The following is a 21,665-nucleotide window of genomic DNA, read 5'->3' as shown; positions in this document are numbered from 1 at the left end:
GTGGTTGTGAAAACAATGTGTTTATCAGATAACCTTCCAAAATAGATTTGTTATTCAGTGCACCTTATTATATGTGCAAAATTATGCAGTGTTACAAGCTGAAACACAATGCTGTGCATACCATTGATTTCGCTCCAAATTATTGAGCATCATATGTATGGAAAATTATAGTTTTTTTTTTGATTTTCATAGGCTTACTAATATAGAACTATTGAAGAGAACTAATAGTCCGGTATGTTTTTCCTCTTCTTGTGGGAGCTAAATCTTAGCAGGATCCCAGTCAGCACTCTCAAGGGCAGGAGGGGGAAAGCTGGAAATTATTTTCTTTAAAGATTAGGAAGCCTGAGATTATAAGTCACATGCATTTTTACAGAAATGATTTCTGAGATACAAATCATAGGTAAGTGGAACGTGTTCCATCATACCTCAGCTGCAGCTGAACTCAACACACAGCATCTCGACAAAGTCATAATACATTTCCCATTTACTACAGGAATGGCAGGCTTCCGATCTTCAAAACGTCTTTCAGTACTTATAGAAGTGAGTAGTATATTAAAACATTTTTTTCAGAGGTCACAGCTGGGTGACCTTTAGTTTGGCAGCCATTTTCTACAAGAATATTTAAATATTATTTAAAATAATTAAAAGGCAAACTTCAGTAGAACAGCACAGCACGGTTCAATTCTCTACTTAAGTCTTTACTTTCTTTCAGGCATTTATTAAAACACAGCATTTTACCTGAGGGATTAAGGGTACGATCCAAGAAATCGAGGAGTATAAAACTATGATGTCCAACTTCATTAGGAATCCATGTTAGCTGCGGAAATTGAACATGTGCACAAACAATTAGTTCAAATGATTTGGAAAATACTTTCTCAAAAATCATGAAGAAGCTTAAATGAGAACCCTGCTCATTTACATTCCTACTGTCTTTTCCATGGTTTTCTGGAGATATTTTAATAAGAGAGCAGGATGTCTTCATTTTTTTTTTGTGTGTGTCTACCCATGAAGTACTAACATGAGACATGCTTTCAATAGCATCCATTTGGTTTAGTGAGTAAATGCACCCCACAAACTAAGAAGGCCTAATGTTTTGAACATAGTTAATGCACAACGTAGCTGGTTATCCGATACTGCTAGACGAAAAAGACCAAAATCCATTTGGTTCACCTCCTAGTAGTTTCATGATACACCTATAATGGAATTGTTGACTAATCATGGCAACCAATCTCTATCATTTAGTCTACAACAGATGTAGACATGATGTGAGGAAAACCTCCAATGTTGGAAAACTTTGGGAACTATAGGTTGAAAGTCACCTGTTGCGACCCCAGCATGGTACATTTACCATACCTCATGTCTCTAATTACTCATGTGCAGTATCACAAAATGTTATTTTCTGAAAGAAATCTATTTACTTTATATTTGATTGAATCAGTACAAACTGCTTCCAACATCTCCCTAGGGGGCCTGTCCCATAGATTGAACACTCGATCCCTGAATTCCATGCTATGTGCTGACTTAGCTGCCCTCTGTCAGGGTGGCAGTAGGAAGGTAGAGTGTGGTCCATGACAAAGAATACAAGTGTCTTGGAGTAAGAAATACTCTACAAAATATATAATCTATATATAATACTCTATAATATATATAATACTATACAACATAACTCTATATAATACTCTATGCAATTCTGTATAATACACAATATATAATCTATAATAGAATTGTGGAATAAGCTATAAGGGAAGATCAAAGAAATGGTCGGTGTGAAGTGTCTTCACAAAACAATTAGATGCATTTCTGAGGAGGGAGCAGATTCAGAGAGATGGGGGGAGTAAGTAGGTGGGAGTTGATCAGTGAGAAAGGACTGGGTCTTTACATATTCTGAAAAGTCTTTATCTTAAAAGCTCAGTGAACACATTTATATCAAGAAGAAAAACACAAGGAATGTATTTGCAGTATTCAAAACATTTACCTGTTTGAACACAACCCTGTCTCTGTCCAAATAATCTGGAACCTTGGCCTCAGAGGTTTGTTGCCCTGAACATTTTAGCTGCTGTGCGGTCTTAATGAACCTTCCACTGTAGTCTATCCCGATCACCTAGTGCAAGGAAATAAAAAGAAACCCAGTTAATGCACAACGTGGCTGGTTATCCGATACTCAGTTATGAACAATATATCATGTTGAGGAAGCTCTGCATCATTGTAGTGTCATAGTTAGATATAGGGGTCTCACTCATATCTGGGGGTGGGGGGCGGGTTGCGTTGCTGGTGAAAGACTTTCTTTGTGTTCAACAGAATTGTAAACATGTTCTTTATAAAGAATTCCAATTTCCAATTCCACTAAAAAGAATAATTTTTTCCTGTTATGATTTAATAATCACTACAGTAGAGCTTGTGAGAAGCCTCAAAGGGAATTGCCCATCCTCATGCAGCATTCAGCCTTACATACTGAGCAGGGAGCACGAGGTTCAGTCCCTGGCCTGTGATCAGTTAGCTGCTCCCAGTGGGGTTATGTGTATGGTCAGTATAATTGACCTTGGTTGTATATATATATATATAGTGCATTCTCCAGAATAAAATGTCCAAATGTACTTCACAGGATTGATATAAAGCAGAATTTGACACCGAGCACATAAAGTGACATTAGGGCAGATGGTCAAAAGCTTGGTCAGAGGTAGATTTTATGGAGCCTCTTAATGGGGGAAAGAGAGGCAGAAAGATGGAGAGGTTTAGAGAGAGAATTCCAGACCTTAGGGCCTGGGTGGCTGAAGGCATGGCCACCAATGATTAAAATCTGGGCTACTCAAGAAGCCAGCATTAGATGATTTCAGATATCTCAGAGGGTTGTGGGGTGAAGGCAATTACTGAGGTAGAGAGGAGCAAGACCATGGAGGGATTTGAAAGCAAGGAGGAGAATCTTGAAGTCGAGGTGCTGTGTGATCAAGATTGAATGTTGGCCAGTGAGCATAAGGTGACAGGGGAATGAGATTTGGTGCGAATAAGGTCACAGTCAGTGGAGTTTTGGATGACCTCAAAATTAGAATGTGGGAGGCTGGCCAGGAATCACTGAATTAGCCAAATTTACAGATAACAAAGGTCTGGATGAACCTTTCACATGAAAGCACATGAGCTGATGTGATGTAATGGAGATAAAAATAGGCGGCCTTGGTGATGGCACAGATATGTGGTTGGAAGTCGTTGGAGGAAGTTTCTGCTCATCCAGTAATCTGACAGTTTAGCAGTAGTGGAGGAATCAAGAGAGGTGGTGGTGAGAGCGGAGTGTCATTAGCGAACATGTTACAACTAACTCTGTGTTTTCAGATGATGTCACCAAGGAGCAGCATGTAGATAAGAAATAGGAGGGGGCCAAGGATAGATCCTTGGGGACATCAGAGGTAACAGTGTGTGAGTGGGAAGAGGACCCATTACAAGCGATACTCTGGCTACGATTAAACAGATAAGAATGGAATCAGGTGAGTGCATTCCCAACCAACTAGATAACAATGGAGAGGCAATGGAGGAGGAAGGTGTGGTCAACCATACCAAAGGCTGCAGACAGATCAAGAAGAATAATGAGGGAGTCACATAGCATATCATTTGTGACTTTGATAAGAGCTGCTTCAATACTGTGGCAGGGGCAGAAATCTGATCAGAGGGGTTCAAGCATGGGATTCCTTGAAGGTTGGGCATGGATTTGGGAGGTGACAACATATCTATGGATGTTTGAGAGGAAAGAGAGGCAGGAGATGGATAGTTTGCAAGGATAGTGGGGGTCAAGGGTTGGCTTTTTGAGGAGTGGCGTGATGACATCAAATTTAAAGGAGAGAGTCAGGACCTGACGAGGGAAGAACGTTAACAATGTCAGTTAGTGTTGGGGACTAGGAAAGGAAGTTAGGTTAGCAGTTCAGCGGGACTAGGGTTGAGGAAGCAGGAGGTGGGTCTCAATACAGGATGAGCTCGAGGAGGACATGAGGGGTTATAGTAGAGAAACTAGAGAAAGAAACGAACTCTGGACTGGCACATGGAGGAACTTTTGAGCAAGTTTGACCCGGATGGGCTAGAGGAGGAAGGGAATTAGTAGAAACAGCTGATTGGATAGTCTCAATCTTAGTGACAAAGAAGTCCATGACCTCCTGGCACTTATTGTTGGTGAGGTTGGAGGAAACAGGTTTAAGAAGATGGTTTACAGTAGAAAAAAGGTGCCGGGGGTTATCTTTGCATTCCAGGATGATCCGGAATAGTGAACAATTTTAGCAGATTAGAGCAGGACCTGACAATACTTTTATGTGGCCCAGGCAGATCTGGTGATGAATGGTTAAACTAGTTGGCAGCCATTTCCTTTCAAATCTGGGTCCCTTTGACATAAGGAAGCAGAGAGAGAGCTGTACGAGTGGGATTGGCCAGGCTGAGAGAGAGGAATAGTTTGACTGGGGCTTAGGGCTTCAAACCTAGAGGTAAGGGTGTGGTTGAGAAAATCAGTAGCCGCATAAATGCCATGGCAAACTGAGGATCAAAGGGTAGACAGCTGGAATTTTGAAAGTGCAGTTGAAAGTGAATCGGGAATAGTTTTTTCCAGGGATGAATGCAAAAGGATGTTGGAAAGTGGAAAGGGGATATAGGTGGAGAATGATACAAGGAAGTGATTAGAGATGGCCTTACCTGTGATTGACACCGTGGGAGTAGTGAGGGAGTAGTGGGATGGCAAAGTCAAGGGGTGGTCATGAATATGAATTGGGAAGTTTACATGGAGGGAGAGATTAAGTGAGGAGAAGAGGTCAGTGAACTCAGAGGAGAGAAAACATGATGAGGTGAAATGGAGGTTGAAATCACTGAGAAGTAATTTGATGCTTGGGCTGATGGAGGAAAACAGTGAAGATATATTTGTGCCAAAATTTTTCTTGTGGGCGGTAGAGAATGAGGGTTTTAAATGGGAGGTGGAAGGATGGGACAGGGTAACATGCCCAAAGTAGGAGAAAGTTTCAGAAGAGTAGGGTGTCAGGCCAAGATGTGACCTAATGACAACAGCCTTACCAGTATGGCGCAGTCCTGACCATGCAAGTGGAGATAGGTATAGGCAGCTGGGAGGGCCATCACCCCTCAGCCAGGTTTCCGTAAAGACTATGATGTTGATACAATCACCCTCAATAAGATCATGGATAGCTAGGGCCATGTTCACAAGCAAATGGACATTATGGAGGGAGATGATGAGTGGGAAGGTGAGAGCTGATCCATTGGCTGACATCACAAGGTCAGGACTGAGAGGGTTGAGTTGGATGGGAAGGAGATAGGCAAGATTAGCTGCTGGCGTAGACAGTGGGCCAGAAGGTCAGTGAGAGAGTGGTATGGGACACAAACAATGGCTGCTCGTAAAGAGACAGCGCTGAGAAAGAGTGAGAAAAGCCAGTAAAGGCTCCCCCTCCTGCTGTAAACAGCTGTAAACTGTTTGGGCATCAGGTGAGGTTAGGGCCTGACTCAGCTGTGATGCTGTAAATCTCCATAGAATGGTCACATGGGTAAGGTTCAGGTTCACAGCTGGCACCCATAGAAATATAACAGGATTCTGTCACTTCAGAAGGGGCAGGAAAGGAAAAAAGGAAACATTAATTTGGAACATTAATATGTAAGATCAGTTAAAATGTCACCTTGCGAAACAACTGGGTTAACATGAAGGATATCAGACCAGTTCCACTGCCCAGAACAAGGCCTGTGCTCCTGGCTAGCTGCTCCTCCTCCATCGCCTGCTTACATACTCCAAACAATTGGCTGCAGTAACCAGTTTCGCTCAGGTCTCCGTACTCCAACTCCAGCTGTTCCTGAGTAAATCATGCAGTATAGCAAGAATATTTCAATCACACATAATAAAAAAAACACAAGGATTTTTAGAGACAGATGAAGATTGTAACAAGCCTGCTCTCCTTTATAAATCTGTTTTATTCATTATAGCATTTATTGCCCTTGAGAAGGAGGTGGTGAGCTGCCCTCCACTGCAGTTCCTGTGTTGCAGGTACTCCTACAGTGCTGTTAGGAAGGGAGTTCCAGGATTTTGACCCAGTGACAGTGAAGGAACGGCGATATATTTCCAAGTCAGGGTGGTGAGTGACTTGGAGGGGAACTTCCAGGTGGTGGTGTTCCCATGCATCTGCTGCCCTTGCTCTTCTATATGGTAGTGCTTGTGGGTTTGGAAGCTGCTGTCTAAGGGGCCTTGGTGAATTCTTGCAGTGCATCTTGTAGATGGTACACACTGCTGCTACTGTGTGTTGGTGGTGGAGGGAGTGAATGTTTGTGGATGTGGTGCCAATCAAGCGGCTGCTTTGTCCTGGACAGTGTCAAGCTTCTTGAGTGTTGTGGGAGCTGCACTCATCCAGGCAAGTGGAAAGTATTCCATCACACTCCTGACTTGTGCCTTGTAGATGGTGGATAGGCTTTGGGGACTCAGGAGGTGAGTTACTCATCACAGGATTCCTAGCCTCTGACCTGCTCTTGTAGCCACAGTATTTATATGGCTAGTCCAGTTCAGTTCCTGGTCAATGGTGACCTCCAAGATGTTGATAGTTGGGGATTCAGTGATGGTAATTGCATTGAATGTCAAAGGGCGAGGGTTGGATTCTCTCTTGTTGGAGATGGTCATTGCCTGGCGCTTGTGTGGCGTGAATGTTACTTACCGCTTGTCAGCTGGAGTGAAGGAGATTTATAAAGTTTGCATTTATGACTTTGTTTAGATAATGCACAGCTGCCATCTCCTTCCTACATCTGAATTATCCCTCAGAAACACACCGAATGATCTTTCTCCACTTCAAAGGCCTTCCATGAGAATTTCACGTTTGCTTATATCTGCTTTTGAATGGAAACTTTCTACTTGATCTAAATTCTTAATCCTAATTTGTCATTACTGAAACTGCAAATTAACTGCAAATTGCGCCAAATTAAGTGAGTGGTTTTGTGCTGTGAAACCATGATTCGATAGAAACAAAGAGTTGACTGTTGATAGTGGAAACAGATAGTAAGCTGGTCTTTGCTATTATTCACTGATTAACTATTACAGAGTGTGTGGATATGTTCTGCTTTTTCCCAGTAGTTGAGATACTGATTTGTTCACCTGATGGGATGATGGGAATACATGTCATTCTTTGTTATTGTCAGGTTAGTTTCCGTCAGATCAAACATTGACTGGATGATTCCAATATGAGAAGTTGAAGTTGTAAAAAAAAAAGTTTAAAAAGTTGGGTTTGTTTATCTTTAAAACTAAGGAACTTTTAGTTGATCTACATGGCATGTTCAAGATTATGATAGGAATTGACAATATTGATCCAAGGAAATGGTTGACTTTGGGGAAGAGTTCAAATACTTGGGATCTAAGTTAAAAATGAGCAAGTTGGGAGTCAGAAAAATCACACAAAACATTTTTGCTTCTTGTTCATTAAAACAAAGTATGTTCATTGATTTGAGCCACATAGGGACGCCCCAGATTATCCACCTCTGTTGTTAATCCACTGACGGGTCTGGTATGGTACCACACAACCGACTGACTTGTAATCAATAAAAGACAGTAGCTGAAATGTGTGCTTGGATTTTGTGTGAAGGAAATCTGGTCTCAGCCAAGTTGGCAGCGGTGAAGCGTCAAGTGGAGGAAAACGCTCCCCTACCAGGAAGGAGCAATCAATCTGTCTTTCTACACAAAGTGACACAGGTAGAACTCTGGCTCTTACGCTATTTCACCACCCGTTCAAAATGGACAAAAGAAATGGACATGTAGCTTGGGCTCGGCATTAATTATGTAATGCAGCTCTGAAGCATAACCAAAAGCATTGAAATACTAACTATCTGATGCCCAGAGCTTGTAGCGACAAATGGTGTCTTTCGCTTATAGCAGCCCCTTTAAAAAGAAAAATCTTGCTCTACATATGGGCTCAGTGGAAAAATGAACAGGTCCTGAGGCATGATGACCAGGAAGGTTGCACTTCTGCACTTTGTTCTCTCGTGTGCACTAATTAGCTGATCTTGGTTGGATCAGTAATAGAGATATTACTCTCAGGTTCTTGGGCTAGAGAGAACAAAACATAAGAACATAAGAAATCGGAGCAGGAGTAGGCTATTCAGGCCCTCGAGCCTGCCCCGCCATTCAATAATGGCTGATCTGCCCCAGGCCTCAACTCCTCTTTCCTGCCAGCTCTTCATAACCCTCAACTCCCTGATATTTCAAAAATCTATTTACCTCCTCTTTAAATAATTTCAGTGATCTAGCCTCCACAACTCTCTGGGGTAAAGAATTCCAGACACTCACTACCCTCTGAGAGAAGAAATTCCTTCGCATCTCAGTTTTAAATGAGTGGCCCCTTATTCTGTAACTATGGCACAAAAATCAGCAATGATTCCTACTCCTGTTAAACCTGCTCGAAAGCATGTTTACTGTAAGTGAGGGTCCAGCTTGTCTCTGGTATGTCCCTCCACTCCCTTTCCCCCTGGTTATATAGCCTGCAAACGGTCACTGAATTCAGCTGTGGAGAACAGTCACTAGAGTGGGGGAGTCTGGTTATATGGGATTTTACGCTGGTCTGACTCACAACTGTGAAGAGTGAAAAAGAAACAACAGAGAAAAATACTGAAACAGGGTAAAGTAGAACATTAGCATGACATTATTTACTGGTTCTGTAACATGATTAATGTGAGCTTTGCCTGGAGTGCTCATTAAAGGAGGCAAAAGAAAGCAGCAATTCCAGGCATGTGGATCAAATATGAAAATCCTCATGTTTTACACTTGGGATTTAACGTTACAATTATTCATGAGGGGTACTGCCTGCTACTCTAAGACTTTAATTTTTGATATTACTCCATTCAACCAATACTGTTCAGAATATATTTGAATTGAGGCATTTAATTCATCTCACACAGAAAGCTTGTGAAAAATTTATCTTTCAGAGAATTCAGCCACTGGAAGCAAACTGTTAAGGAACCTTGCTGACACTGTACTGGCCTGAGAGGCATGTAGCACCTACCTACCTGCACAGCAACATCCGTCTCATAGTGCAGCTGAGTGTTGGCGCTGGAAACTGAGATCAGTTGCACAGTCTCCTTGGGGACAGTGATTGGATTATCTGGTGAAAACACATGTCTCTTTAGTGGAAATCTCTGTACTGTGGAAAATGCCAAAAGAATTGCAAATGCACAGCTTAAAGATGCTTTTCTTTTTTGTCCTCTACTTGTCTCACAAACCAGTGAACGTCATCCAATATTGAATGCTACTCAAGCCACCCAGTTCTGTTGCAATTAAAGGGACATTTCAACCATGCTAACCACATTTAATTGGATTCTACAGACAAGAGAGTGCAAGGCATGATGCAACAACCTCATTGTATTGCCGATTACCTTAGGTGCTACGGGACCTCAGATGACTATGACCATATTGCAATGGTGTGTTTACATTCCCAATTGTCAAATGCAAGTTTTTAAACCTCCTGTAAAATACTTTTAAGACAACAGTGACACTGCTTTAAAACCTCAAACTATGAAATTTACTTCACTGTTGGAGGCAAGCTGTGCCACATTGTGAGTTACATTGCTGTGGTATGTGCATTTCAACAAAAGAAGTTCAATTTTAAAACAAAAGTAATCGGAAACCTAATGGCTCTATGCCCTCTTCAGGGTTGTTTATACTGTTAAAGAAGTATTCATTCATTTCCACTGGCATGTCACCAGTTTTACAATGAGGACGTGAATGTGATGTGATGCAATGACAGGATTTCAACCTGTTTATAGTGGCAAAATTGGAACATTACATCAGAGAGATTGTGTCACATAAGAGCCTGAAGAAGAGGAACGTGTCCTTTCCCTAGTAACAGACAGGGTGAGATTATACAAAAGCATGAGGTGAGATTGGACCCCTTTTAAAATTTAGGAAATAAGTGTTGAAGCTGACTGCAATATTTTCTAGTATTTATACTAATATCTAAATAATAGTCGATATTATTCAGAATTCTGATTAATCTAAAGCATCAATAATATCAGAAACAAAGGGTCAGGATATATGGGTGTAGCTGAGTTGATCACAAGCTGCCAGTGATGCATCCCAGGGGTTAACACTGGAGCCACTACTGTTCTCAATATATGAAGATGACTTGACTTTGAGCTGTAGGGAGCAAAATAAATAACTCTGCTGATGACAGAATATAGTGAGGTGAACCTCAAAAGATTTCCGGAAAGACATAGGTTAACAGGTAATGTGTTTTTAAGAAGTGATCAGAGTATGTGCACAATGGAATGACACTGAAGGTTATTCGTACTGCAGCCTAGGGGTTCAAATACATAATTCCGTGAATGTGCAAGTGTAGATAGCTAGTGAGAGGAAAAGGCAAACAACCTTTGGGTTTATAAGTGGGACATACAATTTAATGTTCTCACTACAATGGGCTTCCTGAAATTGTTCTATACAAATATGATTCATTAGGCTAATATCAGGAATGTGAAGCTTTGGTTATGATGAGAGACTTGAGATAATGCAACAATTAACACCTGACTAAATATGGAGAGTAACATAGATTTGTAAAATGGTGATGAGTTTTGATAGTGAATTGGGAGAGATTTCCTCTATTGGTGGAACCACACATGCCAGGCATTCCCATCTGGCCTGGCAGGCGTCCTGCTTACACTTTGCCCACCTGTATTCATGCATTTCAAGCTGGCACACGAGAGAGAGAGGTCACAGACTGGTGGAGGAATGTCCGACATCAAGGTCCTCACAGATTTTGAAAATGGAGTCATTCAGCTGGCCAGTGACGAGCTGGACCATTCCTGTGCTGACAGTGAGGTCGGCGGTGCTCAACCAAGTGAGGATCCAGCAGTGCAACATCCTTCAGACAACCATGCTGTGAGTCACTTCCCCTGCTCTGCAGTCCCCTGCCATGCACCAATTATCTCTCCCTGCTTTCGCAGGCACACCTCAACTCAAGCCCTGAAGACACCTCTGAAGAAGAATCTGATGACACCCTAATTGAAGACCCATCACAATGCTCACCCACACCCTCCACCAGCGCAGGGACACACATCTCAGTGGCTTAGTTCCAGAGTAGCCTTGGGGTCACAATCTGGAGATCACATTGCACTGTCTGATCCACAGCAAGCGGAGGCAAGGACTTCCCAGGTTTCTGGCACTTGAAGGACTTCTTGAGGCCAGAAATCTGCTGAGTCTGAGTCAGATGAGGAGCCTCTGGACTTGGTCGTACCCCAGTTGCTGGAGCTGCAAAGACAAGCTCGGGAACATCAGGAAGGGATGTCCGCTGCACTCCTCAGATTGCAAGGCATGAGGGAGGAGTCCGTCCACCTTCAGGCTGAGGTGAAAGCACCGGCATGCCAACGCACCGAGGTCAACACCGGTAGGATGTCGGTTGCCATGGAGACCTTGGTCCATGACATCGGTTCAGTACTGCTGCATGGGCTGAACTCCATCACTGATGCCATAGTTGTCAGCGTGAGAGGGGTGGGGGGGCAGCTCAACCTCACTCCAGCTTCTCCTTCTCCTCAAGGAGTCAGGCAGGGGTCCTCAGGCAGCCATAGGGAGGAGGACCAGCAGCTCGACACCCAGGGCCATCCACCCAGGTGACTCCAGGAATGTCCGGCCAATCCAAATTCCCTCTTTGTGTGACCCCGCAGCTCCAGCTCTACAGGCTGAGGAAGGTGACATTGCCACACAGCAGGACCCCGAAAGTAGGTCAGGATCCTCCAGGTCTCGGCCCTCCAGAGGATGTCCGTCAAGGTCATCAGAGACCGGGTGTAGCGGTTAGCAGGCTTCCTCCACCTCTGCTGTGGATGGCCAAGACATAGCGGCAGGGTTAGGAAGGTTAAGAAGATGTAGTTGCACAGCCTGGGCACGGGTGTTAATCACTTGTACATAATGTTCACTATTGTAAATAAATTCCGAAGAATGCCTCCTTGTCTACCGCTCCTTGTTCTGATAAGCAGTGTTCGTGTCACTCAGATGTGAAACCTTGGTTTCTGCACAAGATAAAGACAGGTGTCTGAGTTCAGGGCCTCTTCCCTGTGCAGTTTGTAACCACCAGATCAAAGTGATGGTCCAGCTTCACACTCACTAAACATTTCTGATGCCTGCACCTCGATGGTGTTGGTCATTGCTGCCAGAATGTCGTGGGCAGGCACCACAGAGTTCCATCATTCTCTCTGTGTGCTCTCAGCACCTTTGAGGTGGGGCTGGCCCCCATCTCCTCAGCACCTGTGACCGGTGATGCTGTGCTCCTGAAGGGGGCAGGTACTGAAGACAGACCAAGGATCAGGGCAATTTAAAGTTTCACAGCTGCATCTCCTCAATATGACCCTGATCACAGAGTGCAAGCGAGCTGCCCTCAGCCAGACAGGAGTCTGACATTCACAGAGGCTGTGTGAATGAAGATCTATGGAGTGTCCTCACTGTATGTCGTCAACATCCTCCTGGAATCTAGTGACTATTAGGGCCTCCACTGCGTCTCCATGACATGAGCCTGAGCACTGAGAGTATGTGCGCTGCCATCAGCCAAACAGGAGTCAAACGTTCACAGGTGCAAGATGAGGATGTCAGGACTGTCCTCACTGCATCTCATCATTCTCTATGAATCTTGAGGCTGGAAGGGCCTCCTGAGCGTGCCTGCCTCATCTGGCTAGTGCGATGGCCTCATCACCGTCATCCTCTTCAACGTCCTCCTCGTCGGGGATGAGCAGCTCTTCCATCTCCTGCTCATGAAGGTCATCCTCCCCCCCGCCATTGCAGCTCCAGGTTGTGGAGCATGCAGCAAGCAGGATACCCTCAGTGGGCTGTATTGCTCCACTGGACCTGTCGAGGTTCCGGAAACTCATTTTCAAAATGCCTATAGTTTGCTCCACCAAAGCCCAGGTTGCAGTCGCTCTGCTGCAGCCTGAGGCTGCCACACGGGTATCATCAGCTACGTCCTCTGTGGGTAGCCCTTGTCTCCGAGGAGCCAACCCTGCAGCCTCTCTGGACCCTGGAAAATGTCAGGGATCTGAGACCTGCTAAGGGTGTAGAAGTCCCTGGGAATCGTGCGCAGACCTGCAGGGTGTGTTTGTGGTGGTCGCACACCAGCTGAACATTCAGCGAGTGGAAGCCATTGCGGTTGTCATAGTTGACTGCCTGTTGCCATGGAGATCTAAGCACCATGTGAGAGCAGTCAATGGCACGCTTGTACCTATGGAAAACCTGAGATCTACACAAATCCCAACACTTTGCTTCCTGGCTTTCTTGATCCCGGGCGGAATGCACAAAGTTCTCTGCCTTCGTGAAGATGGCGTCCGTGACCTCCTGGATACACTTGTGTGTAGAGGCTTGCGAGATCCTGCACAGGTCACCTGTGGAGCCCTGGAAGGAGCCACTAGCGTAAAAATTGAGCCCCATGGTCACTTTCACAGCCACTGGCAGTGGACGCCCTCCATGTTCACGTGGCGCCAAATTCCGCAGCATATGTGACTAACCAGTTCCCTAGACATGCGCAGTCATCGGCGAACACTGGTTTTCAGTCATCTGCAGGAATGGCAGGAGCCGTCCATAGACCCCGGGTCCATCGAGGTGTCTACGAGCGATGCTCTCTGTGCATCTTAAGCTGCGTACACAGCAGGCCCTGCCACCCCCTTCATCTGAAGGGAGGTGCTCCTCCCTTTACCGAGCCAGGCATCTCCACCGCTCTGTTCTTCTTCCTCTCCGCTCCCTGTAAGCCATGAGACACACCGCTAAATCACCAGGCTCTATGATCCTGATGTTCTACTCCTGCAGGATCAAGGAGCGAGACATGGGGCTTAGCATAGGTGTCCTAAGAATCTCCCTTGGTTAAGTCTGAAGGCACCTTCACACATGAAGGAGAGTGTTGGCCACTCTTGGATGTCCATTGTGTAGTGCACTCATTGGCTGTCTGAAACCCCACCCACCTCCACCTCACTCCACTTGACCTTTTTGGCCACTGGACTGGATGCTGTGCTCTCAGCTCAGACGCAGACATTCACCTAACCCACACTGCAAGGCTGCATTGTTAACTTGAACCACAATGGATACTGGTCCAAACCTTAATAAAGACATTGCAAGGGGGTGTGAGCATCTCCAACAGCGACTGTGCCATGGCCACCTTTCGCAAAGGGATTCTACAACTTGCCCAGTCGGCCAATTGCTCTGCTTCCCACTAAAATGCACATTAATTTGCAGTCTGTGCCCGAGGGTTGAAAGGTTCTGGAGTATTTGGTGGCACTTCCATGTTTATGCGTTACTTGAGTGGGCAGAAAAACTTCCGAGGCCCGACTCCGAGCAGATCAATGGAGTTGCAGCTGAACAGTCTCAGCTGAGGAAGAATGCTCACTTTTGACAAGCTTTTCCAAATGTGTGGCCGCTTCCCTCATCCCCTCCACCCCCACCACCCGGCACGTGCTTGATTACTTCGTTCAGTCTGTGCTGCCTTGCCCCCACCGCACCATCCCCCACCCCACCCCCTCCCCCTCGCCCCGGCCTGACCTGCACAGGAGCCCTTGCCCGGCACTTCACTGAAAGCCAGCCGGGAAAAAGTGACTTGCCTATGCCAACCTGCGGATCCTATGGGCGAAGATTGTGAATGCTGCACAAGGTTATATGCGCTCACCTCTGAGTTCCCCCTGAAGTTCAGGTTGCCAGGTGCACGCCTTTTAAAAGCAGTTGTGAAGTACACCCTTCTGAAGTCAGGCCAGTGTGGGCAGTAAATTTGACGTGGGGGGATGATTCCATTAAGCAGGGCTTATAATGAAATGCTAAAGTATTGAAATTAGATTCCTAACGTGCAGTGGTGGGAAACGCAGCCGGCCATTGATGGGTGGAGCGTAAGATCAAACACTCGTTTCACAACGGCGTGAAACCGATTTTTGTCCCTCTCGCTATGTTGATCCCCCCCCCACCAAGCCCGCCATGATGCCCAATGCCAACAGGGCCAGAAAATTCCGGCCATTAACTCATTTGCTCTCTCTATTGATGCTGATTGACATGCTGAGTGTTTTGAACATTTTTGCTTTTGTTTCAAATAAACAAATCATCTTCATAATCCTTAAACCTTCAATTAAACTTAATCTTTCCTCTTTTCCAAAGAAAATCAGGTCAATGCCCTTAACCTTAACTCCAAATGGATTTCTGGGCCCATTTTCTTGCTTTTCTTAGTTCCCAGTAGAAGACAATAATTGGACTTGGGACCTTTTTGGTTTGTATGACATTTTTATCCTGAGTATTCCAATTGTTCCAAGATTGAACAGTGTGATGATTTTGTACTGCTTACTCCCATACCTGCAATAAATGTTTCAATATTCAGCGCTCTGACTGGAGTTTTCAACCGGTTGCATGTTCTGGCCAAGCGGAAGCCCAAATGTTGGAAAAAATGTCTCCTGAAGGCAAATCTTGCAAACCTAGATGCCTCATCTCCTGTTGAGATCCAGGAACCACCCTGTGAACATAGAAATAAAACCACAGTCAACAAACCCACCATGAATGCTATTTTACTCAAAGCTACCTCAATCTGTCCCAAAGCACCTCACAGTCAATGAAATATTTTTGAAGTGTAGCCACTATTGTAATGTAAGCAAATACTCCAGCCAAATTGTGCACAGCAAGATTCCAAAAACAGCAATGAGATAATAACTGGATAATCTATTTTAGAGATGTCGGTTGAAGGACACACACTGGCCAGGTCATCAGGGGAACTCTCTTGCTGTTCTTTGATTAATGCCAGGGGATTTTTTTACATCCACATAACTAGAAGGCATAACAGCTCAACCAAAAGATGGCACATCAGCAGTGCAGCTGTCCCTCAGTACTGCACTGAAGGATCAGCCTGAATTACGTGCTCAAGTCTCTGAAGTGGGGCTTGAACATTCCAACTAAGAAGCAAGAGTGCTTCTTCTGAGTCAACGGTAACACTATTGTTATTTACTCACTAGGCTTTCACACCAAGGTTGGAAGAGTCTTTACTTTCAAGTAGCAGTTGAATGTCACCAACAGTTGCACTCTGCCACCTCAGAGAAAGTATATGTAAATCCTTCGCAGTCTCCCAAAATCATCAAGCAACAGGGTATTTATCCACCTTCACATTGCCACTATTTAACCCTCCCACTTGTTGAGCACCTCCGATTGTAGAACCAGTGATGTGGGGTTATCGTCAAGAGGGTTAAGAGAGAGAGGTTCCTGATGGAGAGAAAATCTTCCTCCCACCCCATATGACCAACATAATGAGAGGAGTATTTGATCACTTCAGTCTACAAATATCCCTAAAATCTCTAAATCTGATGAAGGAGTTGGATTAACTCAGCTTCAGATGCTTTCTTACAAAGAAGACCGCAACCATTTCAATGTTTCCTCTTACTGAAACATTTCACATTTCTTAAACTGAGATAATGTTTGAAATCAGTTGTCACCCACGAGGTGCTCTTCCAACAAGGGAGAAGGCAAGTCAACTGGGCTGCTCAAAATAATGCCCTGGGGGCGGATTTCCACAGATGGCTTTGTTCACTGATTTGCCATAACTTTCCTGGAAAAGCCAAAGAAATCCCAGGAAAAATGGCATTTACACATTTGTTTTCCAGAGTTTCCACAGCTCTTCACCTGAAATTATGGCAGCTGAACTGGAAACTCCCATCACCCCTTTAAACACCTCCTCGATAACAGCACTGGCAGAAGCTTCAAGGAGAGGAAGGGATTTCAAGGCAATCCTGAGAGAAAGAAGGAAGGAAGAATGGGGCGGGGTTTGTTGGGGAAGAAGCTAGGGCAGGGTGGCTGCACCTTTCCTTGTGGAGGAGCACACTACTGTTCCTCACCCCACAAAAAAGATTTCCACACTTAGGAGAAGAGCCTCTTCTATTGGCAAAGCAGGCGCAGACCTAACTCTGTCTTCTCAGGAAAGCCGGAGTGGTTTCTCTCACTCAGGCTCTGGTTAAACTGCATTGGCTTTCTATTGACCACAATGAGAACCCAATTTGTATAAATTTATGTGAATTTGTCTGCTTTAGGGCTGAGTCCCAACTACCTGCATAATCCTGCAAGTTAATATCGGATCTGAGCGGCTCAGTAACCTGACTGTTTTTAACTGCCCACCCGCACGGTTTCTGCAGAACGAGTTGAATTAAAATGAACCCCACAGTTCCAGGAAAAGTATTGCATATGACGTACCAGGATCATTGTATGCCTGCCATCAAAACATGGGCTGGAGAAGTCATCATACAGGTATGTGGTTTCAAACCCTGGAAGCCCATTAAACTGATCTTCCGTCCATACCCAGACATTGCCAAACACATCATGAAAGCCTGCTTCAGTGGGTGGATACATAGTCACAGGCTGCAGAGGACATAAAGAAGGAGAACAATGTACATCATATGCTGAACTACTGTATACAATCCTGATCACTACTACAGTAGGGGTATCATGGCTTTGGAAATGGTGCAGAAAAGGACCACCACACTGACACTTACTTCAAGCATCTGAACATTTGAGTGGAGATGAAATGCTTAGAATTGTCTACTCTGGAGAAGAGAAGGTTCAGTGGAAAATATTATTCAAATAGCCAAGATTTTTAAAGGGTTAGATAATTGACCTCAGATAATGTACGCATAATTGCCACAAACTGTACAACCGGGGGTTGTGGCTTTGGCTCAAGAGGGAAGGTGCATAGAGAGATTAAATTTTATGACTTTGCACAGAGGGTATTGAACATGTGCTACAGACCTGCCCAAGGGAGGCAAGTGGTGTGGAACAATTTAATGGAGCATTGGCCAGATTAAGGGGCATTAATGTTTGGGTTGTTTGGCGGGACTGCAGAGTCCTTCCAGTCCTGTACTTTCTATGCTTCCAACGATCATATGCTTCAAATATAATATTTGAATAATCCTGCTAGCATTTTGCCATTTTATGGGCACCTGAGTGTATTTTAGAATTCATCCTCAGGATATGGGAGTTTCTGGAAATGTCGCCATTTATTACCAACCCCTGGTTGCCATGAGAAGGTTGTGGTGAGCCATCATGGTTTGATACAATTGGGGGCTTGTTACACCACTTCAAAGGGAAGGTAAACAGCAACCATAAGTAACATGGGCATAAGGACTTTGCAATCAATTCATCTCCAAGATATTCCAAGATATTATTTTGTTACTTTTTTATGAAATAAAAACCTAAACAAAATAAGGAACTAGAAAAGGTTACTTGACCCAACAAACCCTTCCCTTTTTGATTATCTTAATTCCACCTATTCACCCCAGAGTACTGTATGCAGTGCAGTCACCTAATCATTAAGCACGACTATTACTCTTGAGAAAGTACAGGGGTGAGCAGCCAATGTGCTGGCAGGAATATAAATAATGTAGAAAACATCAATAAATTAGATTTGTCCTCTCTGGGAAAGGTGAATGCAGTGGTGACAAAGTTGAAGTTTCCAAGAGTGTGAAGGAAATTTTAAATGTTGATCCAGGCACACTGTTGACTGTGGTGAAAGGTCCCAATGGTGAAGGACAGAAATCAAAAAACAGTTTAAATGGACTGAAGGTGAATTTCTGAAGAGGGAAGGGGTTGAAATATATACAGATAGCGAAACTATATTGAGGAGCAGATAGATGGGGTTCTTTTCAATCAAAGAGGCCTGTTGTACCTATTGGCATTCAAAAGAAATTCATACATTCTTACTAATGTTATGACTGTAGTAGCCAGACTACGGCAATAGTGACCACAATGTAGCAGAGTAAAATGTTAGTCTAATAATGGAACAGAGAATTAACACAATAGAAACAATCATGTTTTGAAGGGCTGATATTGAGGAGTAAGCTGAGGAAACTGGACTGGACAACACTGTTAGAGGGAAAATACACAGCAGTAAAGTAGCTTGTGTTTAGAACTACAGAATACATGCAGAACTATGGAAACGAGGCAATGGAGGGAAAAGGACAATGCGGACAACAGATATAATTCAGGGAAAACTGCAAAAAATAAATTCCTATAGTACAAAGATTTGGGTATCATAGCAAATTGAGATGAATAAAAGAACAAAGCAAAGGAAGGTAAGAAACTGTTCAGGAGAGGTGAAATAGAAAATGACCCGCTTATCAAAAAGGGCATACATACTGAAAGAAATGCCAATCTTTATAAATACGTACACAGTAAACATTATGAAAATGAAATGGTTGGGACCATTGAAAGGTCACAAAGGTGACATGATATCAAAAATTAAATTAAATTAATTTTGATTTGTGTTCACAGTTCCACTGTCTCCTCAGTATAACAGGGAAGGAGAGCGGCAAACAGAGGACATACTAAAACAAAATAGAAATTGCATACATGATGGAGCCTGGATAGACTGAGAAGATAAAGGAAAGCAGAGCACTAGGACTGGATAAAATGCATACTTCAAAAAAAGGCTAATGAAATTAGTCACACCCATGTCACTAACTTTTGGAATAAATAGAAAAAGGAGCTAACATTACATTATTCTTTAAAAAGGAACAAAGGAATAAACCAGGGAATTACTGTCAAGTATCTGTTGTGAGTAAAGTATTAGTTGATGAGTGGCAAGTAACAGCTAACATGGAAAAATGCCACATAATGAAACTAGGAAACTAGGAAAGGAAAATAAACAGATGACAAGCTAAACTGATCCAGGGTTCAGGTCACAACACAGGAGAGGAGCCTGAGGTATTGATGGAGACCAATACCTGAAACCAGCAGCACAGTGTGTGGCAGGAGGAAGGAAAGTTACCCAGATCCTCAGCTGCACTGTCTCAATTCTATACAAGGCCAGGCAATTTTTTAAACCAATTTGTTAATCTCCTACTTCAACTTTGGGTGTTACAATTTGAATCTTCTGGGGATTTGCAGAAAACCAAATATCCAATCAGCATGTCAGTGAGCTCCATTTTCCTGAGGCAGAGAGTGAAGTGCATCCACCAGTATAACTTAAGACCTCTAGCATTATGCCATTTTGGACAAGTGTTTTAAACATTATCCTGTGGCCAGTTAACATTTAGCTAGAAAATTATGAACAGAAATGACCTACAACCCAGCATCCCTAAGAAATATAGCACAAGTCTGGATGGAATAAAATGTCACTTACCGTTGGAGATCCGAAAGCCAGGTTGATATTAGACTTCTTCTTTAAACTGTCACAAAATATTGGATCAGAAGTAATGTTATCTCCCAAAGGCTTCTATGAAGAATATATAGGAATAGGGTCAGGATGACAACAACCTGTATTGAGTCACTATTCAGGCTATTGTGCAAATAAAATGCATAGAAGAAAGGGTCACTGGAATTATCTTAACCTTGGGTGATAATGTGAAATGACTGACAGCAGATCAGCCTCCTGTTACAGATCACTTATCGTCATGATGCAAAATCACAATCACCCCAGTGAGCACAATTCAATATGATTCAGACAATCACAGGTACTGCCCAAAAAGTGATGTTAGTTAATAGGCAAAGGCAAAGCCTGATAGTCAAGGAAATACATGGACCACATTAGACTAACTATAAAGAATTAATTACTAAGACGCTGTCCAACATGAGACTGAGCATATACAATGGGAAAGATCCATGTTCAATCCCTGGATTGTTAGCTGATCTTAGCTAGGTCACAAATAGGGGCACAAATGCACAAGGGTGGGGAAAGAAATCAGATCAGTTCCCACTCCTGAAGATTTGAGTGACTCCTGTTGGAAAAGGTTTATTTGGCCATTGAGAGACAGCATGGTTGGCCTTGTCTATGAGGCTGTTCTATGGCTACTGTTCATGACTGAACCATAACTAAAGTTATAGATGAAATTTAAATGTTATTCTTGTTGCTATAACATTTCTAGGCCTAAGGAGATTTAAATCAATCATCAGGGTTGGTTGGTCATCAGCTTCACATATTTTACTAGGGGGAGAATTTTCTGCCCTAGGTTTTCTTTTCATATGCCAAATGGAAACAAAATGTTCAGCCACATTCAACCCACAGTTCGCTGCAAACAATTTGATAAGACTTTTTAATTCCAGGCTACCTTAGTATTCATCCATATTGAGGAGATACAGCTGAGGTTTCCCATTCTGGCTGACTGCTCCTATAACCCTGCCTTAAACTGATATCTGTAATAGACTAGCTATTGCTGTAACGAGAAATGGAAAATGGCACAGCTCAGTAGAATCAACTATTAGAGTTTACAACACTTACTTCTTCTTCCTCCCACCTTGAGTTTTCTCCTGAAGATGCATTGTGATTCTAAAGGCACAAGCTGCTCTTGCAAACCTCAGCTAAGCGTTTGCCTCCTGTGTAAAGCTAAATAATGAATTTTGGCAGCCTGTTTGATTACGGAGAGCATCATAGCTGAGCTTTGTCCTGTCATGATGTAGTGTCTTCATGTGTGTATTTGCAAAAACAAATCACTGAATAATAATAATGTGCATTTATATAGCACCTATAATAACAACAACGAAAGCCATAACACCTATATCACAGCAAAAAACATCCAAAGCTGCTTCATATGTGTGAAGGGAAAAATAGACACTGAGGCAAAAAAGGAGATAATAGAAGGAGTGACCAAACATTTAGTGGACAAGGTGGGTTCCAAGGGGAGGGATATGGAAAGGCATAGGGGCTTAGGGAAATAATTTCAGAGCATAGGCTGAGACAATGCTTTGAGAGGGGAATGGGATTGGT

The 21,665-nt window shown here is 43.5% G+C and overlaps 1 protein-coding gene across 5 annotated transcripts in view; it reads right to left on the bottom strand.

Annotated features, from left to right (window-relative positions):
• LOC144692596 (uncharacterized) overlaps positions 1 to 21,665 on the bottom strand; it is a 71,437-nt gene that overhangs the window by 11,829 nt on the left and 37,943 nt on the right. For 4 of the 5 annotated variants that reach the window (XM_078561616.1, XM_078561614.1, XM_078561617.1 and 1 more), the window contains 7 exons: positions 20,085 to 20,177; positions 17,162 to 17,326; positions 15,287 to 15,443; positions 9,001 to 9,095; positions 5,646 to 5,816; positions 1,976 to 2,101; positions 739 to 817 (listed from right to left, as the gene is read on the bottom strand). In XM_078561616.1, coding sequence (XP_078417742.1) covers positions 739 to 817; positions 1,976 to 2,101; positions 5,646 to 5,816; positions 9,001 to 9,095; positions 15,287 to 15,443; positions 17,162 to 17,326; positions 20,085 to 20,177 — 886 coding nt within the window. The remainder of the gene's footprint in view (positions 1 to 738; positions 818 to 1,975; positions 2,102 to 5,645; positions 5,817 to 9,000; positions 9,096 to 15,286; positions 15,444 to 17,161; positions 17,327 to 20,084; positions 20,178 to 21,665) is intronic. The other variant, XM_078561615.1, reaches the window with a different exon arrangement.

The sequence above is a fragment of the Cetorhinus maximus genome, chromosome 17 (assembly GCF_964194155.1).
Source record: "Cetorhinus maximus chromosome 17, sCetMax3.hap1.1, whole genome shotgun sequence".
NCBI classification, from domain to species: domain Eukaryota; kingdom Metazoa; phylum Chordata; class Chondrichthyes; order Lamniformes; family Cetorhinidae; genus Cetorhinus; species Cetorhinus maximus.
The sequence above is the reverse complement of the archived record's forward strand: the minus strand, read 5'-3'. Positions and strand labels throughout refer to the sequence as shown.